The following is a 17,731-nucleotide window of genomic DNA, read 5'->3' on the forward strand; positions in this document are numbered from 1 at the left end:
CATTATGAACAACACAATATGATTCTTCTCTTGCGTCTTGGTTCTTTGATATATGATGAAAAGGATTCGCTTTTCTTTGTGTCACATTTTTTGGTGACTCCAGTCTGTAAAATGAAGTTAAAGTTTTTGAACGTGTGACAGCCATTTCAATGTTTCCTGCGAATGATGTGGTGAAGAAAAAAAAAACTCACTCATTTTAAATCTTTAATTAAAAACCCTGGACATGGTTTGGAAGGCGGCTTAATTTCACAGCTGAAAATCCATGAGTGCTTTCAGATGCTGCTGATCAAAGCGCTCTCGAGAACGGGGCTGGGGGGATGATGAAGAGAGAGAGGAAGACAGAAGCAGAGGAAGTGATGAGAGAAACAGCAGGGTGTGGAGAACATGCAGAGGAAGACAGGATATAGATAGACAGCAATAGATAGAGAGTGAAGGGGAGATTCAGGACAAGAAATGGTGGTGAAGAAACCAGAAGTGAGGACAGAAATCTGCAAGACATCTATCACACAGCAGCAAACTACGGTTCACTTTAGAGAGTTTAATATGATTGTGCTCAAATAGAATGTACCTTTTGTTAGTCAGTGTTGTGTAAATGTAATTATTGCATTTCTGAGACTATTCAACATGTTGCCTTGCCCCTGTGATAGAACAAGTTATTAAGACACCAGTGAAAAGCAAAGAGGGAATATTTTAGCAGATCTGTCTGTATTAGATCATTCCTTCTGTGCTCCAGCAGAGGATAATATTTAATTCTGGACAACATCCCATACATCTCCAGTCTGCTGCCTCAGCAAACAGAGGGTCTGGATTCCCCTGACTTCTACTCTCCATTCAAACATTTGTCTAAAACACTGCCTTCATGGGGAGAGGGAAATCCTAAACTTCATGTTAGTGGAACGTTTGAAATACAAAAGTGTCCTATATACTTCACATACCTGAATGTGTCTTTCAAGTAGAGTCATGCATCAAGCTGAATGTTTGAATTATTAGTTCACCTGAAAACACCGTAATTATGCTGCTACACCAAACCTGTATCACATTTATTTCTTCGAGATGTTTAGCAGTTTGTCTGGGTTCTCTGTTCCACACAATGGAGAAGTTAAGGATGATGGATGATGTCAATTTATTGCCACATTCAGCAGGATAATGCACTTGCCACACTGCAAAAATATTCATACATGGTTTGAGAAAGAGTTCAAGGTATGGCTTTCAAATTTCCCAGATCTCAGTCCAATTGAGCATCTATGGGATGTGCTGGACCAACACATCTGATCCATTGAAGCCAGACCTTGCAGCTTGCAGGACTTAAAAGATCTTCTGCTAATGTCTTGGTGTCTCGTGGAGTCCATGCAGCGGCAGTGCAAGAGGAATCTACACAATATTAGGCAGGTGGTTTTAATGCTGGTGGTCAGTGTATCTTTAGTGTGTCAAGAATTGAAAGCATTGTGTTTGAAGTGTGTGCGATGCATGTACAGTACATATGTTTTCTACCTCTGGTGTACCGTAGAGTTTGATATCAAGAGAACCCACAATGGAATCAAACACCTAGAAATAAATGATATTTGATGGAGACAGAGACCCAAAAATAACAAAGTAGACTTAAGATGAGATTTGTTATGTATAGCAACACCAGAAATCAATTGTAGAAACTGCATATATTGAGTAAAACGTATGGCAAATACATAGTGCATATATGTGTCAAAACATAAATGAATGATGTAATGAACTGTAATGCATTTGATTTTGAACCAATTAATTACTGGGAGTTGTTCCACCACCTCAATAACAACACCTGACATCATTAACAACAGTTCTGTATTGCTGAACCAACATCACTTGGTATGTTAAAGTTTCAAAATATCTTTTAAAGGAGAAAAAGAGGAGGTCCACTATTGTATTTGTCTTATAGAAAAGACACAAAAGGATCCTTTTAAGTGACGGAGGTTCTCTCAGCATGCTAAGACAATGCTTCTCTAACAAAGCAAACAAATCCGCTCTGAGAGGACGGCAACTGAAGATGTGACAGTCTCTGACACTTGTTTCTATCAACCTTGTTTCCAAGCAACCATACACCTCGTGAGCACAAGAAGTCTGATCTGGGCCCAGTCATAAACTCATGTACCAGCTGACATTTCACTGCCAGAACTGTGAAGTAATGTAATGACAGCTCATATGTTATGAGTAATCAAATGAAACTTGCACACCTTTTGTAACTGCTAAAATTATCACACAAATAATGTGTTTGTGTGTGAATATAACCATTGTGAACCGATTTTATAATTACAGTCTTAAAATGTTCCTTTGTGTGAATTTTTGCTGTGAAGCTAAAATAAACATAAATGAGTTTAATTTTCTGGTAGCTTTCTCTAATCCATCAAACAATGGCATTGTTAGATTGTGTGTGCACAATAAGGATTAAAAAGCACTTGAGTGTGATCAATATTTAATCTGGCCAAGAAACAGACAAAAAAAACAACTATTGATCAATTCCTAAAGAGGAAACTATATGCTGCTGTAATATTTTACTGACACAAGTGAATATGAATGATTGAATGGCAGACAGTGTAAAGGCTGGTCTTTCTTTCTTTTTTTATTGCCCATAATAATGAAATGTTTTAATTTTGCTGTCAACCAACAATTTGGATCAGTTAATTTACTAATAATTAAACAGTGAAAACCCACATTGTATACCAGTTTATATGTTGGTTATCTGTCCTAAATACTATGCGTAATTAGAATTACAGCATGCTGATGGTATTAATAATGTGATATGATCTTGTTAAACTCTTTGCAATTAAAGTCACATGTGTGGTCCCATAATATACACTGTGCAAGACACACAACATGTTAATGTGCTGTTTTTCCTTTCCAGAAAGAAAGAAAAACTGTAAAGGGAAAAAGGGAGAGTGAGGGGGGAGGCTTCACACAGGTTTGTTTCGGGGTCTCAGAGCGGTTTTCCAGAACTGATGAGCATTACATACAAACCCGGACCTCTCTAAGGAGCCATTCACACAGGACACGTTCTTGCCTTAAAAGACAAAAAATGGACAAAGGATAAAGAAATTGAACAAAACACAGGGGTATCAAGACATTTTAAGGATTAAGTAACATTTTTAACTGTTTTGGCACAGTGGCTCATGTTGAGAGATGCTGAAAAAAGAAGAAGAGCAAGACTATGTCAGTCAAGCACAAGTGTACATGGAGAAAATAATAATAATAATAATAGAAACAGTGCAGACAGACAAAAAACGTTCGTTAACAACCTCTAAGATGAGCCAAAGTTCAAAGTGCATAATATTAACTATTGCACAAACAAGGGTAAGCACAGTATTACCTGGGTTGTTTAGTACAGGGTGGAAAAGGAAGCAGTGCTTTTTACGGTGCTTCATCCAAATATTTGCATGAATATATGTGAAATATAAAAATAGTGCACAATGCTCTAATTATTCTAAAGTGACACAACAGCCACATCAGTGGATACGGTTTCTAAGAGAGGGCTTTTGTTTTTTCTTATATGTGCAAATCAGCCAGAATGGGTAAAACCTGGTAAAATAATAATAATTAAAAAAAAAAAACAAGTCTAAATACAAAGAAATCAACAGACACAATCTGACAGCATGACTTAAACACATCCAAACTGAAATGAACCTTAAATTGCCGGAAAAGATCTTTAGAGTGAGGTGTATTTTTATTTATTTTATTTTTTTTAAAGGAGACTATTAATAATAATACATATCAATGGTTATTAATAACAAATAAAATATATAAGAAAGGGTAAAACTTTAGTTTAGGGACCAATTCTCACTATTAACTAGTTACTTATTAGCATGCATATTACTAGCATATTGACTGTTTATTGGTGCATATAAAGCACATAGTAATGTCTTATTCTGCATGATCATATTTTAGATCCCTTAATCCACCCCATGCCTAAATTTAACAACAACATACTAACTATTAATAAACAGCAATTAGGAGTTTATAAAGGTAAAAGTTGTAGTTAATAATAAGTTAATAGTGGGAATTTGAACTGTAGCACTGGTGTCTGTATGGTGAACTATTTCTATGTGCAATATTAGTGCACTTTTTCATACTTCTCATAAGATATATATACACTGTACTAAGTATGCAAGTAATCTTCGGTATGACAATTAAGTGAGCAGAAGCATTCATTTAATATCCTAAGTGCGCCTAGATGACTGTTCCCTCATTAAATGCATGTATATGAGTAAAAAAAAAAAAACTTGTATGCTTTTTGTTAGAGAATAACAAAGTTTTAAGAGTTAAGAGAATAACCTATTTGCAGTTTCATAAATGTAGCTGGACTGATTCGACCGTTAATTAATCCAGTAAAACTAATAATACACTGGAATTGTATTACCTTTTCCAAATCTGAGGCTGTCATTGCCTCTTGAATGAAATAAAACCAGCAGTTGTTTCATTAGCTGTAATAATGACAGGGCTTCAGTGCTGATATGTTGGAAAGCTTACAACACATGATCAAAGCTGCTGAAATATAACACTGATATCAAAGCACACACACAAAACATGGCATTTATAGACCTTGTACTCAGTATAATGGATATAGTAATATTGTGCAAGGAATTGTGGGAAAACTGGGCTTTCTTAATGAAAGTTCTGGACTTGTAAATCATTCTTTGTGAAAAGGAATACAAGTTGTTGGAGTTTTAACTGCCTCTAGTGTTTATTTCAACTGAAAACTGCAGCAATTCATATGTTTAGGTATGTTTAAGAGGTGCATACTTCCAATGTAACAAGATTTGGAATACGTTAGATTAATAGAATTCAGTTTTTGAAGTCGATTACTTCAAGATGTTGACACCAGGAAGCTGCACTTTTGGCCAGTCTTATGATCTCTGTTGCTGCCTTTTCTTGATTGCACCTGGTGCTTATGAAAATGGACGGTTGCACACCGAACTCACATTGAAATTGAAGGTTTTTTTTTCAACCAATTAAAATACCATCACAAGGTTAATGCTATAAAAGATTGCCCATGTCAAAGCATTCAATGTCACAGAGAGTCTTGTGAACAGAGACTAATTAGATACTGAACTGTATAGCTGGTTTCTCTGGTTTCTCTTTCTTCTCTGGGAATTGAATTTCCTCGCTCACCAATGTTCTTGATATTTTGTTCTTCAGCAGTCCACCCCAGCCTTTCTCTCTCTGTAACGCCTCCTCACCAACACAAACACCAGCAGCCCATCACACAATCCAGCACCGCTCTTGTTTTTGATATTAAAAATACATTAGGATACAGATGGGAGCCATTATGTGACCATATGAAAGCTATTGTAAAATCCAGGGATGCAAAAACCCCAATACATCTAGTTCACAATGTACACAATGCCTATTTGCTCTCCATGGCTCTTTTTTTTAAGCCTTTTATTTTAGAAACAACCATTTAGGTGATTGGAACAGAGGTATTTATCTTTAAAACTGATGTTGAACTTACACCAAGCTGATAGTACAGAGCTGTACATTCATCAGTAAATGTCTAAAGGTTGGATAATTGCAAGACACGTCTGAAAGACCAAGACTGGTACCTGAAACCCACAAGCAATGCCTGTAAACCTCTTTGGGTATTTAAAAAAAAAGTGTTCACTCCAATAATATAACACACAGTTTCATCAGGTATTGCATTTCTAAGTAGCTGTTAGATGACACCTGAAATGCCTCATAGATTTTTTTGAGTACAGGCATTCAATCTACCATCAAGAGCATCAAACGCCATAAGTGCTATCATAATGCATGCTCCTTGCCATCAGTAGTGTATCTAACTTTGTTTTGTATGGTACTTGTCTTATTTTATGTATTCTCTACTGCATTTATGTAATCTCGTGTGCATCTTTGTCTTAGCCGTAGTTGAGCCAATTTACACATTTACAAAAACGCAAAAGTAACACATATTACCTGTTAAATTTCAAACCAAGAAACTGTTCATTAAAGCTTAACACAATTACAAATGCCAAGCATGGAAACTGTTATCTTACAATCTCTTTTCAGAATTCAATAGAGGATTGCTCATTCAGTATTTATATATATTTATATAGATTCACTCTTATTCACAACATCAATAATAGCAAGAGAGGTTAGCACTAGTGAAATGAGCTTCTCTGCTAATAGATTTCTTTTCATGCTAATATACCCAGAACATTTAAGTCAGAGATACAATAAAACGACTTAAAAGGTTAGACTTATAGATCTTAAAAACACACAAATTAGGCAGCATTAAGTTGGACTTTGAAAATGATATGCCTATGGGTTTGTTGGTGCTCATTAGTGTTCTGCTTTTTTAATAATTAGCGATGTTATGACCTGATTGGGCAGGCCAGGGCAGTAGCACCCACCTGAAACTGTCAAACATCGTAATTTAATTTTTGTAGAAAACACTCGTGCTTGCAAGGCAGAAAACATAGAGAGAAGATTTTACGCAAGGTTAGGATTTAGGCTTTTAGGATCAATTTAATGTTTTTACAAACAACAATCATGATTCATTTTAATTTTACAAGAAATAATTTAAAATGCGTATATAGTCTGTTTGGAGTAAATTAGATAATGTTTAATACACAGGTTTAGAAGTTCAGAACAACCTGAGAAGTTCAAGCTTGTTCTATTGGTGCTAGAAAAGAGCAGATTGTTTAATATGACACAGGGCAATGCAGGTCTGCCATCTGTTTTATAGTCAAATAAAATAAACATATGGAGTGCCCCCCGGTTTGTATGTTAGAGAGCAAACATGCTCCTTATCTCAAGTGTATTGAAACCGCACAGTCCAGCTGGGTCAACAGCACATGCTTTAGCACCACTCGTCCTAAAACAGCACCCATTTCACGCTCACAAGTTTCCATGTTTTTTCAATCAGAGCAGCCAGAGGTCACCAAAATGGCATGTCACGGGATTTGTGGCACATTATATCATCAAACTAGCACATTATTATCAGCATTACTACACTAAAAAGTAGTATATTTTAAAATGTGAGGATTAATGCGTTTTCATTCTTCTTTCCCATTCCCTCTCTTTTAACTTCTGTCAGTAGTAAACTGTTTTTGGAGTCGTGTAGTTGTAGACAAGGGCATTGGTGAAATAACAGAACGCTCTCCAGAATAAAACTCCATTGCTCAGAGGATGATCTTGTATTGTTCGACAAATGTAATGAGTTATAAACTTTGTCTAAGATGAAACACTTGACAACCTTTAACATATAGAAAGAACTATATACTGAATGTAGATGGCATAAGAGAAATTCTTCAAATCGTTCTGACTTTAGTCTTGGAAACTAAGGCCACTGTTTGAGACACTGCTTAGACTTCTTTTGAAGCAAGAGACACAGTTTACTTATTGCTAAAATAAGTAATATAAAAATATCTAATTTGTAAAAAATGTTCTTCCTTATGGGTCAAGGTCATGGTAGGAACAAAGACTGCAGTGAAGACGGAAAGAAAAAAACACGCTTGCACTTGCAAACATCAGTCTGCACATAAGATCAAAAAGCATCATGCTTCACTTGAGCCCAGAAGCTGCAAGACCGTTCATTAGCACTGGGTTTCACTTTCACCTCTTTGGTTGTATTCATCTGTCCTACAGTGAATCACACACACCGAGGCGCTGCAAGGAGCATGACCTTCCCTAAAACTGCACCCCGGACTGCCTCCAAGAAAATGGCAGGTTGTTAATGTCATGAAGCTTTTGCAAGTCTATGTCGGCGAGTCATACTGCCTGCAGTCACGTCTGACCTTTGCTCCTCTCTCTGGACAGACCTGCTATACCATCTTACACCTACTGTGTGTGATGCAGAGGACCTTTGATGATGGAGACATGTGACCATGTTTTTACGTGGACAGAATTGAAAGAGTCAGAAGCTAAATTCTGTTGGGCTATAAGTTGAAAGCATAGAGCCTTTTTGCTTGGGCACAGCTCCAGTGGGGTAATTCCAAGCAAGCCTTAATGTTTCTTATATAATTTAATAATGCAATGGAGCCCCCAGTAGCGAGAGCTCTGTGGGAAAAGGGTCACTTTATTTTGAGGAAATGTTTCCTCTGCTAACGAAATCTACAATATGGAAGGGGTAGATTTCAAAACTCTGCTTCGAACTTCATAGAGTCGAGTCATTCATACTCAACGATTTACGGGGGAATAAACCTTAGGGGAAAAGATTCGGATGCTAGTTCCTCAAACAAAAGTAAAACTTTATCTAAACATGCTGATGCATGAATGTCTTTTTGGCTTTAACAACCATTTAATTTTTTTTTTCTCAGGTCCATGTAGCTGTGATATAACATCTGATTGTTACAAAACATTAATATCCAATTAATAATCCAATCGGAAAAGCTAATAAAATTTAGAACTGCCTTTTGTCTGAACTGTCCGATTTGATTTTAAATAGTCTGACTTCTTGTACTGTACATGATGCTGCATTCATGTAAAACTACAGAATATTGTCTGCTGTGTCTGATTTCACTCGCATGCACCATTCAGTATGTAGTGAATAGTAAATGAGTGAAGCGAGCACATTTGAGACATTATTTTGCTTGAATGTGTAAATAGCACAGTAATGCCTCTGTTACATGTTATCTCATATGCGTTACGAGTTCAGCACTTCAGTATACTGTAGCATCTTGAAGGATATAGAGATCAGAGATACAAGAATGAGGTTTTTATAATATGAAAGCCTCTTCTAAGAAATCACATTACTAATATCCTCCTGTAACGGAGATACACAGAGAACAGGAAAGAACATTATAACAGCGGAACAGGTTATTCGATTCAGAAATGAGCATGAGATTCAATAAACATTTGTTTTATGATCTAAGAGACTTGTCAAAACTAAGAGAGTCAAAAACAGTTGATGCTGAAGGCCTACTACTGGCACCATGAGAAACTAAAATGGTTTTCATTCAGAAATTCCATGATTCTCTAAATCAAACACGAAAGGTTTGTATCTCTCATTCTTGGCAGATGTGTAGAATAGATGCTTTTACTGTTTATTCAGAGAGGAAAGCCTGGCCAACTTCTCTTCTCCCATTATGACGACGGGCTGACGCATTGCTTCAAGTGCCAAAACCAAATATTCCTCATTGCCACAGGGAGCTGCATGACATCAAGGTTCATGGTGGTTTGGACACTCGCTCTAGCTATTTAACCAGTGCAAAAGAATGTTTAATCCAGATGAATGCATGTAAGATCCCAGCCAGGAAAATGTTAAAAGGGTTCGGAGCAGTGATCTGTGAATTCGTGCTTTCTTGGCCTAGTAGTGACATCATTTAAGCTTGCAGACACACACAAATGCATTCACTCAGAAACGGCATAAATCACAATCATTGTTTTGTCCTAAAGACATCTTGACAGTACTAATGTATGCGTGCACTGTTGCTTAAAACATTAATAATTACTGTGAGATGGGATTCGAAAGACTATAAGCGAGCACACTTCCATGCATTCACATCTCGAACCTTATATTCTCAGTCTGGAGTGAAGAAGAAGAAAAAAAAATCAATGAATGTAACATATAATGAATATCGCTAGGTCATTTTGAGAACAATAGAAACAAAACCGGTCTCAAAATTCTGATAACAGTACAAATAAGAGTACAAAAATCCTCCTGTATCAAAATACACTACCAGTTCTCAGTTATTGTTATGAATATCACCTCACTTGACCAGACCTCCAACAGAAAACGTCATGTTGTGCTTCAAAATCATCACTAGGGGATGCTCTTGTATCTAAGGGGGGAGGGGGGGGGGGGTCATACCAGATAACCATAAGGGTGGAAAAGGCATAAAAATCCAAAATGAAGAAATTCACGCTGGTATCCACTTGTTTTGTGATTTAATAAATCCCAGCCAAAATAATCAGTACATACGCAGAAGAAAAAGAAATAAAATGATGTTGCCATAGAAACCACACTAGATCTTCCTGACCATGACTAGTGTCCATCTGTGGACACTGAGTATAAAAGGTTGTACATGCTCTGAAAAGTTTTGTTATACAGCGTCTCTCATCAACACTACAGTATGCTTAAAAATCCACACAAATGAAGTGCACACCCACAGATGTAGTGACAATAGATTAAAACCCTTCAAATGAAACAAATTACCAGGCATAGAAAGCTGGAGGGGGGGGGGGGGGGGTGTTAATGAAGCTCACATACTTTGTCTCCAACAGGACAGCAAGATAAGAGACTTACCATATTAACTTCGGAGACCATGTCTATGCTGGCTATGTCTATGTTCATCCCCACTCCCACCGGAGGACCTAGAAACCAAACCAAATCATACCAATGACGTTTCAGCTAATTGATGTTGTTTTGTACACTGAAACGAATGGTCATGTCACGCATGAGCCATTATTAACTCAACGTCAGCCTGATAACATCCAGGATGAGGTGAAAAGTAAAGCAAATATCATCTAAACACACTGATTTCACTATGACGATCAACGAATGTATGGATTCGTCCTCATGAGCACTATTACTGATTTATTAGTTCATGGGTAGTACGTGCAGATGTCCATGTCGGTTTACATTCGTTTGTGAACTTTGCAAAGCATCCCTAATCAAACACCGCGTGCGGCAGATTAAACGACCGATTCTAGTGAAAGCAAGTGTCCCGATCATCTCCAAAGCTGAGATCATTGGGATACATTCGCGCGTATCCCTCCACAATGGCGCGCTCGGGATATTACTATATGAAAGTTCAGAGGTGATGTTAAAAGGCTGACATGACGGACTTAATCAAAAACGTGCGTTACCTCCAAAATCTGGCCTCAAGCGAATATCATATCCTTTCAATAGTCTGTCAACAGTTTCTTTTACGATAGACATATTGCTTGGATCATTGACACTGCAAAGAGGGAAAATGCACCGTTAGATTCAGATGCATCCTTAGAGATCATCTCAGTTGTGTGTGGAGTACAGACAGCCATATGAAGTAAGGAGAGCTTGGGTTCAGACTTACCTTTGCGCACACACCACGGCCACTATCACGATTAACGTCCAGACGCGCACGAAGCTCTTTTGTCTTATTCTAAAGATCGCCATACTTTTATGTTTTCTGGTTTCCGTGAAGACAGAGAAGATCCAACTTAGAGTGCGCTGTGCAGTAATCTCACTGTGGTGCGCATGCGCACATACTCCAGCGCAGCATCCAGGAGCGGTGTGGTGCTGATGCTGCTGGAGGAGCACTTCCCGACCAGAGGCAGGGAAATATTAAAGGGAAAACTACGAAAACACCCAAGTGAACTGTAAAACAGACGACATTACAACTGCAGTCTTTGTGCATCATGGAAAAAGCGTTTTGTTTTTGTCAAATGGGCTTTTAGTGGCCACTTCATGTGCTGGTACTGTGTCTTTTTTCTCCTCAGTCTTTTAATTGGACTTGAGGCACAAAAGTAATTTGTCTTGCACAAAGTGGAGCAGCAGGCTTGTCTTAACAGTAAAAAACATTTAAAACGGAACTTTATAAGATAATCGACTTTTATTCGGGGAGGTGTAGATTACAAATGGAATGCTTCAAAGGATCGATATAGGAATCTTAACCTCTAGATTGCACATCTGAAACACGACAAGGGGAATCCGAAGCAAACCCCGGCATTAAAGGGAAGGAGTTGAAAAAAAAAAAATTTAATTAAAATAAAGTGCGCTTCATCTATATGGGCATACAAGCTGTTGAAACTTATTTGCCATAGTAGAAAGACAAAAAAAATAAAATAATAGTAATACTAATAATAATAATAATAATACTGCAGTCATGCAGAAGACTGAACAAATGCTGGTCTATTCAAGTGTACAATAAATGTATGTAATAAATTGTGAGTATTTACGAGACAGGGGAAAATAATTAACAGAAAAGAAGAAATTTTAAAAGAACTGCCTGATGTTCCACTATATAAACAACACATTCGGCACCTACTTTGGGACACCAATGCATTCAACAGAGACTGTTGTACAGCTAAAAGCCTTTGCCCAGCTGCATAGGTTTTGCGCATGGTGATCTTTTGTTGGCTCATTCATTTGAACACTGTGTGAACCTCTGTGCCATCGTCAGTTAAACTTCGAAATATTACGGCCCTGTCTGCTTTATGAAAAATGTTGGTATTCAGTGATAACATGTAAATAACACTTGTATTGAACAAAGCACTATATAAAGTACACTTCACTTAAACTATCACGATTTTAACGCCAATTCTCAGGGGAGTTCACAGTTTCAGCTCTTTGTGAGGCAACACTACTTTGGGGTGCATGAAGCCTGGTTTCACGTCAGTGCTGCATGATCCTCTGAAACTGATGCAAACTCAAGACAGAGTACAAATGTTCCCATGTCAATGAAAATGCAGACTCGAGACCACAACATTTTCTTCAATGGAAAAATTAACAAATACAATCCCATAATACAGTGACTCCCCAACATCACATTCCAAATACTGGTACTGTTGACATTGAAACATTGAATAACTTCCCATCTCTGAAATAGCAATTAATTTAGACAACAGGAGACTTTTCAGGTACCCTCACAGCGACGCTACACAAAAATGAAAATTTGCTGTTAATTTACTCACCCTCAGGCCATCCAAGATATAGCTGACTTTTTTCATCAGCAGAACCCTAGAGATTTTTAGGTAAAACTGTGGTCCTTGCCAATTCATACACTGCATGTCTGTGGCTGCTGGTTTTTTGGGAGTCAAAAAAGACTTATACAGGCTAGAACAAATGAATACCTGTGGCGCCTGACAATATTTTGAGGTCAATATTTTTTCATGAAGTGAAACAATTGGTCTGTGCAAGAAACTAAACATTATTTAGAATATTATTACCTTCAATCCACAGCCTGGGCAAACAGTTCTCATGACTGTTGCACTATGACATATCCACGGGCGCATACTCGCACATAAGCTGATGCTGTTTGTTTACAATGGAGAGTGAGGATGCCGGTGTTTTATTGTTCATCAAAATGGTACTTACCTGTACTTATCTTCAGCTCAGAACCAGCTCAGTGTGAAGAAGAGCCTGATGGAAGCAATGGCCTAGATGTCAGCATACTTTCATTAGATCCTCCATCAGAAAAGAAGGATATTAGTTTTGTTCCACTTAGATGCTGACAATTTTAATCAAAAGTGTTGATCGAAAGGTGGAAGTCACTTTTCAATCACATTTGTTGGGTTCATACATGGACTGAGGAGCTGGACAAGAATGGCGATCAACAAAGGTGTCTGCATAGTGAGCTCAGTTCTGACCAGCACAGAAGAAAGAAATGGCTTGAAAAAGATTTCTGAGCCTTCAATACATCACAAACCCTTGAACCTTAGGAAAATGGCTCTCTTCAAGCTTTCTGGTAAGTTTACACTATAATAAAGCATGCTACTCTACAAACCATGTACACAGTGCTAATCATATATATTGTCTAAGAAAGCTTGAAGTTTCCATTCAGTACTGCTGAAATACTGTCCCAAAAGCCTCTTCTTTCACATACCCTCAATGCTTCCTTGTACTCCGCTGACAGTACTTGGGAACAATGAGAAAGTTCAACAACAGGCCTTAAAAAGCACTGGTAAATAGCCAAAAAAAAAAAACACCTTTGTGAATAACTCCATTTAATACTGTGTGTACTCTGTATTATCTTTTTATGGTAGGTATTCCTCGCTACTATGTGGTGTTCCCCAAACTAAAAGCAGTGGGTAGGTAGAAAGCTGAACACATAACACAACATTCCAGGGGTGATCTGGTTCGCAGAGTTCTTTTGAGGCACAAAGACAGTACGGTTATCTGAATCATTCAAGCAACTCCTCTGACCTAACTTTCTTTCAAAATATCAAACATCTTTTTTGTATCATTTATTTTATATCCTCCAACAAGGATAGACTCAGAGTCTGAAGCTTAAATTTTTTTTTTTTTTAATTCTGTGTGTGACCATTATACACTACACAATTAATAGGGGGCAGCCAGGACCCTGTCATGACTTTGGGATCTCGTCTGACACAGATTTTTGAGAGCCATTTTTTCCCAGTGCTCTGAGGAGAAGGAACTGCCAGTTGTCTAAATAAAGTTTAAGCTCAAACCAGCTTAAGCCATGTATGCTGCATTGAAAAAAAATTGGTTGGTTGGGGTTGACAAGGTGCCTACCATTCAATCATCAATGGTAATCATGGCTGCATCTAGAGTTTTTCATAATGTTTGACTGATTCTCATTTTTTACGATTTTTAACTAGTATAACCCCTCCGATTAATATTTAAACCAACGATAGTTATATATCTGATTTTGATTCTGATTTCAATTGAAATGATAGAAAAACAATACACATTTGGCACCAAATACAACAGTGATAATGTCAACTAAACCTCACTTGTTCATCTGAGATCAAAAATTGACCCATCTTGATCAAACTATGAATCAAGTCCTTGTGTGTAAAAACCGAAAGCCTAAAAGTCAAAGAAACCATTCTCATCTGTGATTATGTTAAACACTAAAGTCCAGTGGAGACAACAACTGAAGTAAATGTTGTCCTTGAATCACAATTATAATCCGTATTGTAGAGCACAGTCCTTGAAACACCTTGATAATAGGGAACCAAACAGGTCGATTTTAGTCCTTGCCAGTGGCACCAACGAACATTCCAACTCAATCCACAATACTGCCATAGATACCAAGCATATAGTATGAAAAAAACAACTTCTAAAAACAGGAGAAAAAAAAAAAACTTCAGTTACGCTGAACAAAATTATAAATGCAAAACTTTTGTTTTTGCCCCCACTTTTCATGAGCTGAATTCTAGATCCAAGACTTTTTCTATGTACACAAAAGGCCTATTTATCTCAAATATTATTCACAAATCTGTCTAAATCTGTGTTAATGAGCGCTTCTCCTTTGCCGAGATAATCCATCCACCTCACAGGTGTGGCATATCAAGATGCAAGATGCCACTCTAAAATGTGCAAAGATCTTTGAGTTCAGCTCATAAAAAATGGGGACATAAAAGAAAGTGTTGCATTTATAATTTTGTTCAGTGTATTATACTACCTTACAAAATATATCAAAATATCTCTTCATAATTAAGTAAATCCAACAAACTTAACATACTCACAGTTGAGAATGAAACAAATGTTTCTCAACAAGGGCCTTCCTGATACGAATGCACACACGAAACGAGAGATCCAATTGCAGTGTTTTAATAGGGTAATCCAAAAATCTAAATCCAACAGGCAAAAGGTCAATAACAGAAGAGCAGTCCAAAAAAACAAGAAACACGAAAAACACTAGGGAACACGAGAAAGCAGGGTGACATCAAACAAGGACTCCATGAAACAGAGAGAAACAAACAGGGTATATATGGACAGGTGAAAACGATGAAAGCGGGAACAGCTGAGTGTAATTAACATATGCGCAATTAACGGTGATGAATGGGACAAAGGCTTGTGGGAAATGTATTGCCTGCAGTGGGATGACTCTATGGGGAAGTGAGACCACTAGTGGACACCCGGGGAAACACAGACCAGACACTGTGACACTTCCCCAAATGCAGATCAGCTCAAATGCTGCTACTAAGCACATTGGGACATTTCCAAAAGGTATTCCATCCATCTTCTTTTATTAAACTACTACATTTATCCATGCTCAATCGAGGTTAAGGCTGCCCCCTGCAAGCAAGGAATAACTGCACACGACTTGTAAAACCTCAATTTTCTTTTTAAGGCAGTTCATCATTGAATTCAATGATGTCATCATCCAGCTCAGTTCAGTTTAAATAGTATCTGTGCACGCAAGTCGACAGTATCGCTGGATGAAGTGTCCCCAGCTAAGCAAGCCAGAGGTGACAGCGGCAGGGAACCAAAACTCCATCGATGACAGAATGGAGAAAAACCTTGGTAAAAAAAAGGCTCAGTCTGGGGGTCAGTTCTCCTCTGACCAGACGAAACCAGTAGTTCAATTCCAGGCTGCAGCAAAGTCAGATTGTGCAGAAGAATCATCTGTTTCCTGTGGTCTTGTCCTGGTGGTCCTCTGAGACAAGGTCTTTACAGGGGATCTGTATCTGGGGCTCTAGTTGTCCTGGTCTCCGCTGTCTTTCAGGGATGTAGAGGTCCTTTCTAGGTGCTGATCCACCATCTGGTCTGGATACGTACTGGATCCGGGTGACTGCAGTGACCCTCTGATCTGGACACAGACTGGATCTGGTGGCTACGGTGACCTCGGAATAAGAGAGAAACAGACTAATATTAGCGTAGATGCCATTCTTCTAATGATGTAGCAAGTACATCAGGTGTTATGGGAAGTATTCCCAGATCTGGTTTTCCTAATTAATGCAGCCTAAAAATCCTTTAACGGATTTAAATATTAGAAATGTGGTAGTGTGTTATGTGTAAGCCAGGTTAAAGAGGTGGGTCTTTAATCTAGATTTAAACTGCAAGAGTGTGTCTGCCTCCCGAAAAATGTTAGGTAGGATATTCCAGAGTCTGGGCACTAAATAGGAAAAGGACATGCAGTTGATTTTGAAATTCTTTGAAATTATCTAGATTATTACTAGGTGTTTGACTCACGTCTGTTGGAGCGCCTCATGCATAAAACAGCATACTAAAACGCAGCGCTCATGTTAAAAGAATTTCAGCTCAATTCCCATATTCCTGCATATTTTTCCTATTGCACTGCCAGCATTGAATTAATCGATAGAATCAGAAAAGTTTGCCCAGCCCTACCTCACTCACAGACTCACAAGATGGATCCTCTAAGCCCTGGAACACCCCACAGGCCCTTTCAATGCCCCTTTTCCTTCTTCTCTGTTTTAATTTAAAAAGCCTTCAGGGATTATGATTAATCAAATATCCTAGGATGTTCATACAGACCTACACATGCTAGCCAACAGTAGTAGCAGTACTAGGATGAAATCCTCAGACCCGCTGTCAGATCTTATATTGCAGCGTGGTGGACTGTTGTCTCCTCATGGTGCAGGACAATTCCCAACCACATGTGACCAGAGTGTGTAGGCACTTTCTGAGCCCTCACATTCCCCAGACCTGAATCCAATTGAGAACCTCTGGGATGTTATGCATTGAAACATCTGAAGCCACCAAATAACACCACAGTCTGTCCAGGAGCTCACTGATGCCCTGATTCAGGCCTGGGAGATCATCCCCTAGGACACCATTCATCATCTCATCAGGAGCATGCCTAGACATTGTCGGGACTCAGGAGTGCATACAGGCATGTGGGGGACACACAATACTGACTTACATTATGAGCAGGTGTGATGAAATTCATGCAAGTTGGTTCAGTCTGTAATTTAAAAGTCCAAATAGGCTTTACAGATTTTTTTATTTATAAACCTGCGTGAACATGCCACAGTCCTGCTGCAGGGAGGCATGAGGACAGCAGGTGTGTCCAGAGATGTAATGTCCATAATCTTTTTTATGTTCATAAATAAATAAATAAATATATATATATATATATATATAATTTTTTTTTTTTTTTTTTTTTTGTGGCTGAGTTTACTCAGTACATATACTTTTATTGAATAGTATAATAAACTCCCCTAGTTAATAGAAGTGGCCTATTATAAATCCATACAATTAAGCAAATAAAAATAAAAAACTACTTCAGTAGAAGTATTTCACCTGATAATCAAATTAAAATGGCAAGTCTTCCACAATTCCTTTTTCATCAAATCATTAATTGTAAGTATAATGCATGTGTATAATATATAAGTTCTCGAGAACAACTTCAAATCAGTG

General features: G+C 37.9%; 1 protein-coding gene across 2 annotated transcripts in view; it reads right to left on the reverse strand.

Annotated features, from left to right (window-relative positions):
• The window catches only part of LOC132130983 (gamma-aminobutyric acid receptor subunit beta-2-like), a 107,684-nt gene extending 96,536 nt beyond the window's left edge, over positions 1–11,148 (reverse strand). Inside the window, exons 1-3 of one of the 2 annotated variants that reach the window (XM_059542907.1) lie at positions 10,974–11,148; positions 10,768–10,859; positions 10,205–10,272 (exon numbers count right to left, since the gene is read on the reverse strand). In XM_059542907.1, the coding sequence (XP_059398890.1) occupies positions 10,205–10,272; positions 10,768–10,859; positions 10,974–11,056 (243 nt within the window). In that variant the 5' untranslated portion in view covers positions 11,057–11,148. The remainder of the gene's footprint in view (positions 1–10,204; positions 10,273–10,767; positions 10,860–10,973) is intronic. The other variant, XM_059542905.1, reaches the window with a different exon arrangement.
• Positions 11,149–17,731: the final 6,583 nt, after the last annotated feature.

Source organism: Carassius carassius, chromosome 47, assembly GCF_963082965.1.
Source record: "Carassius carassius chromosome 47, fCarCar2.1, whole genome shotgun sequence".
Classification (NCBI taxonomy): domain Eukaryota; kingdom Metazoa; phylum Chordata; class Actinopteri; order Cypriniformes; family Cyprinidae; genus Carassius; species Carassius carassius.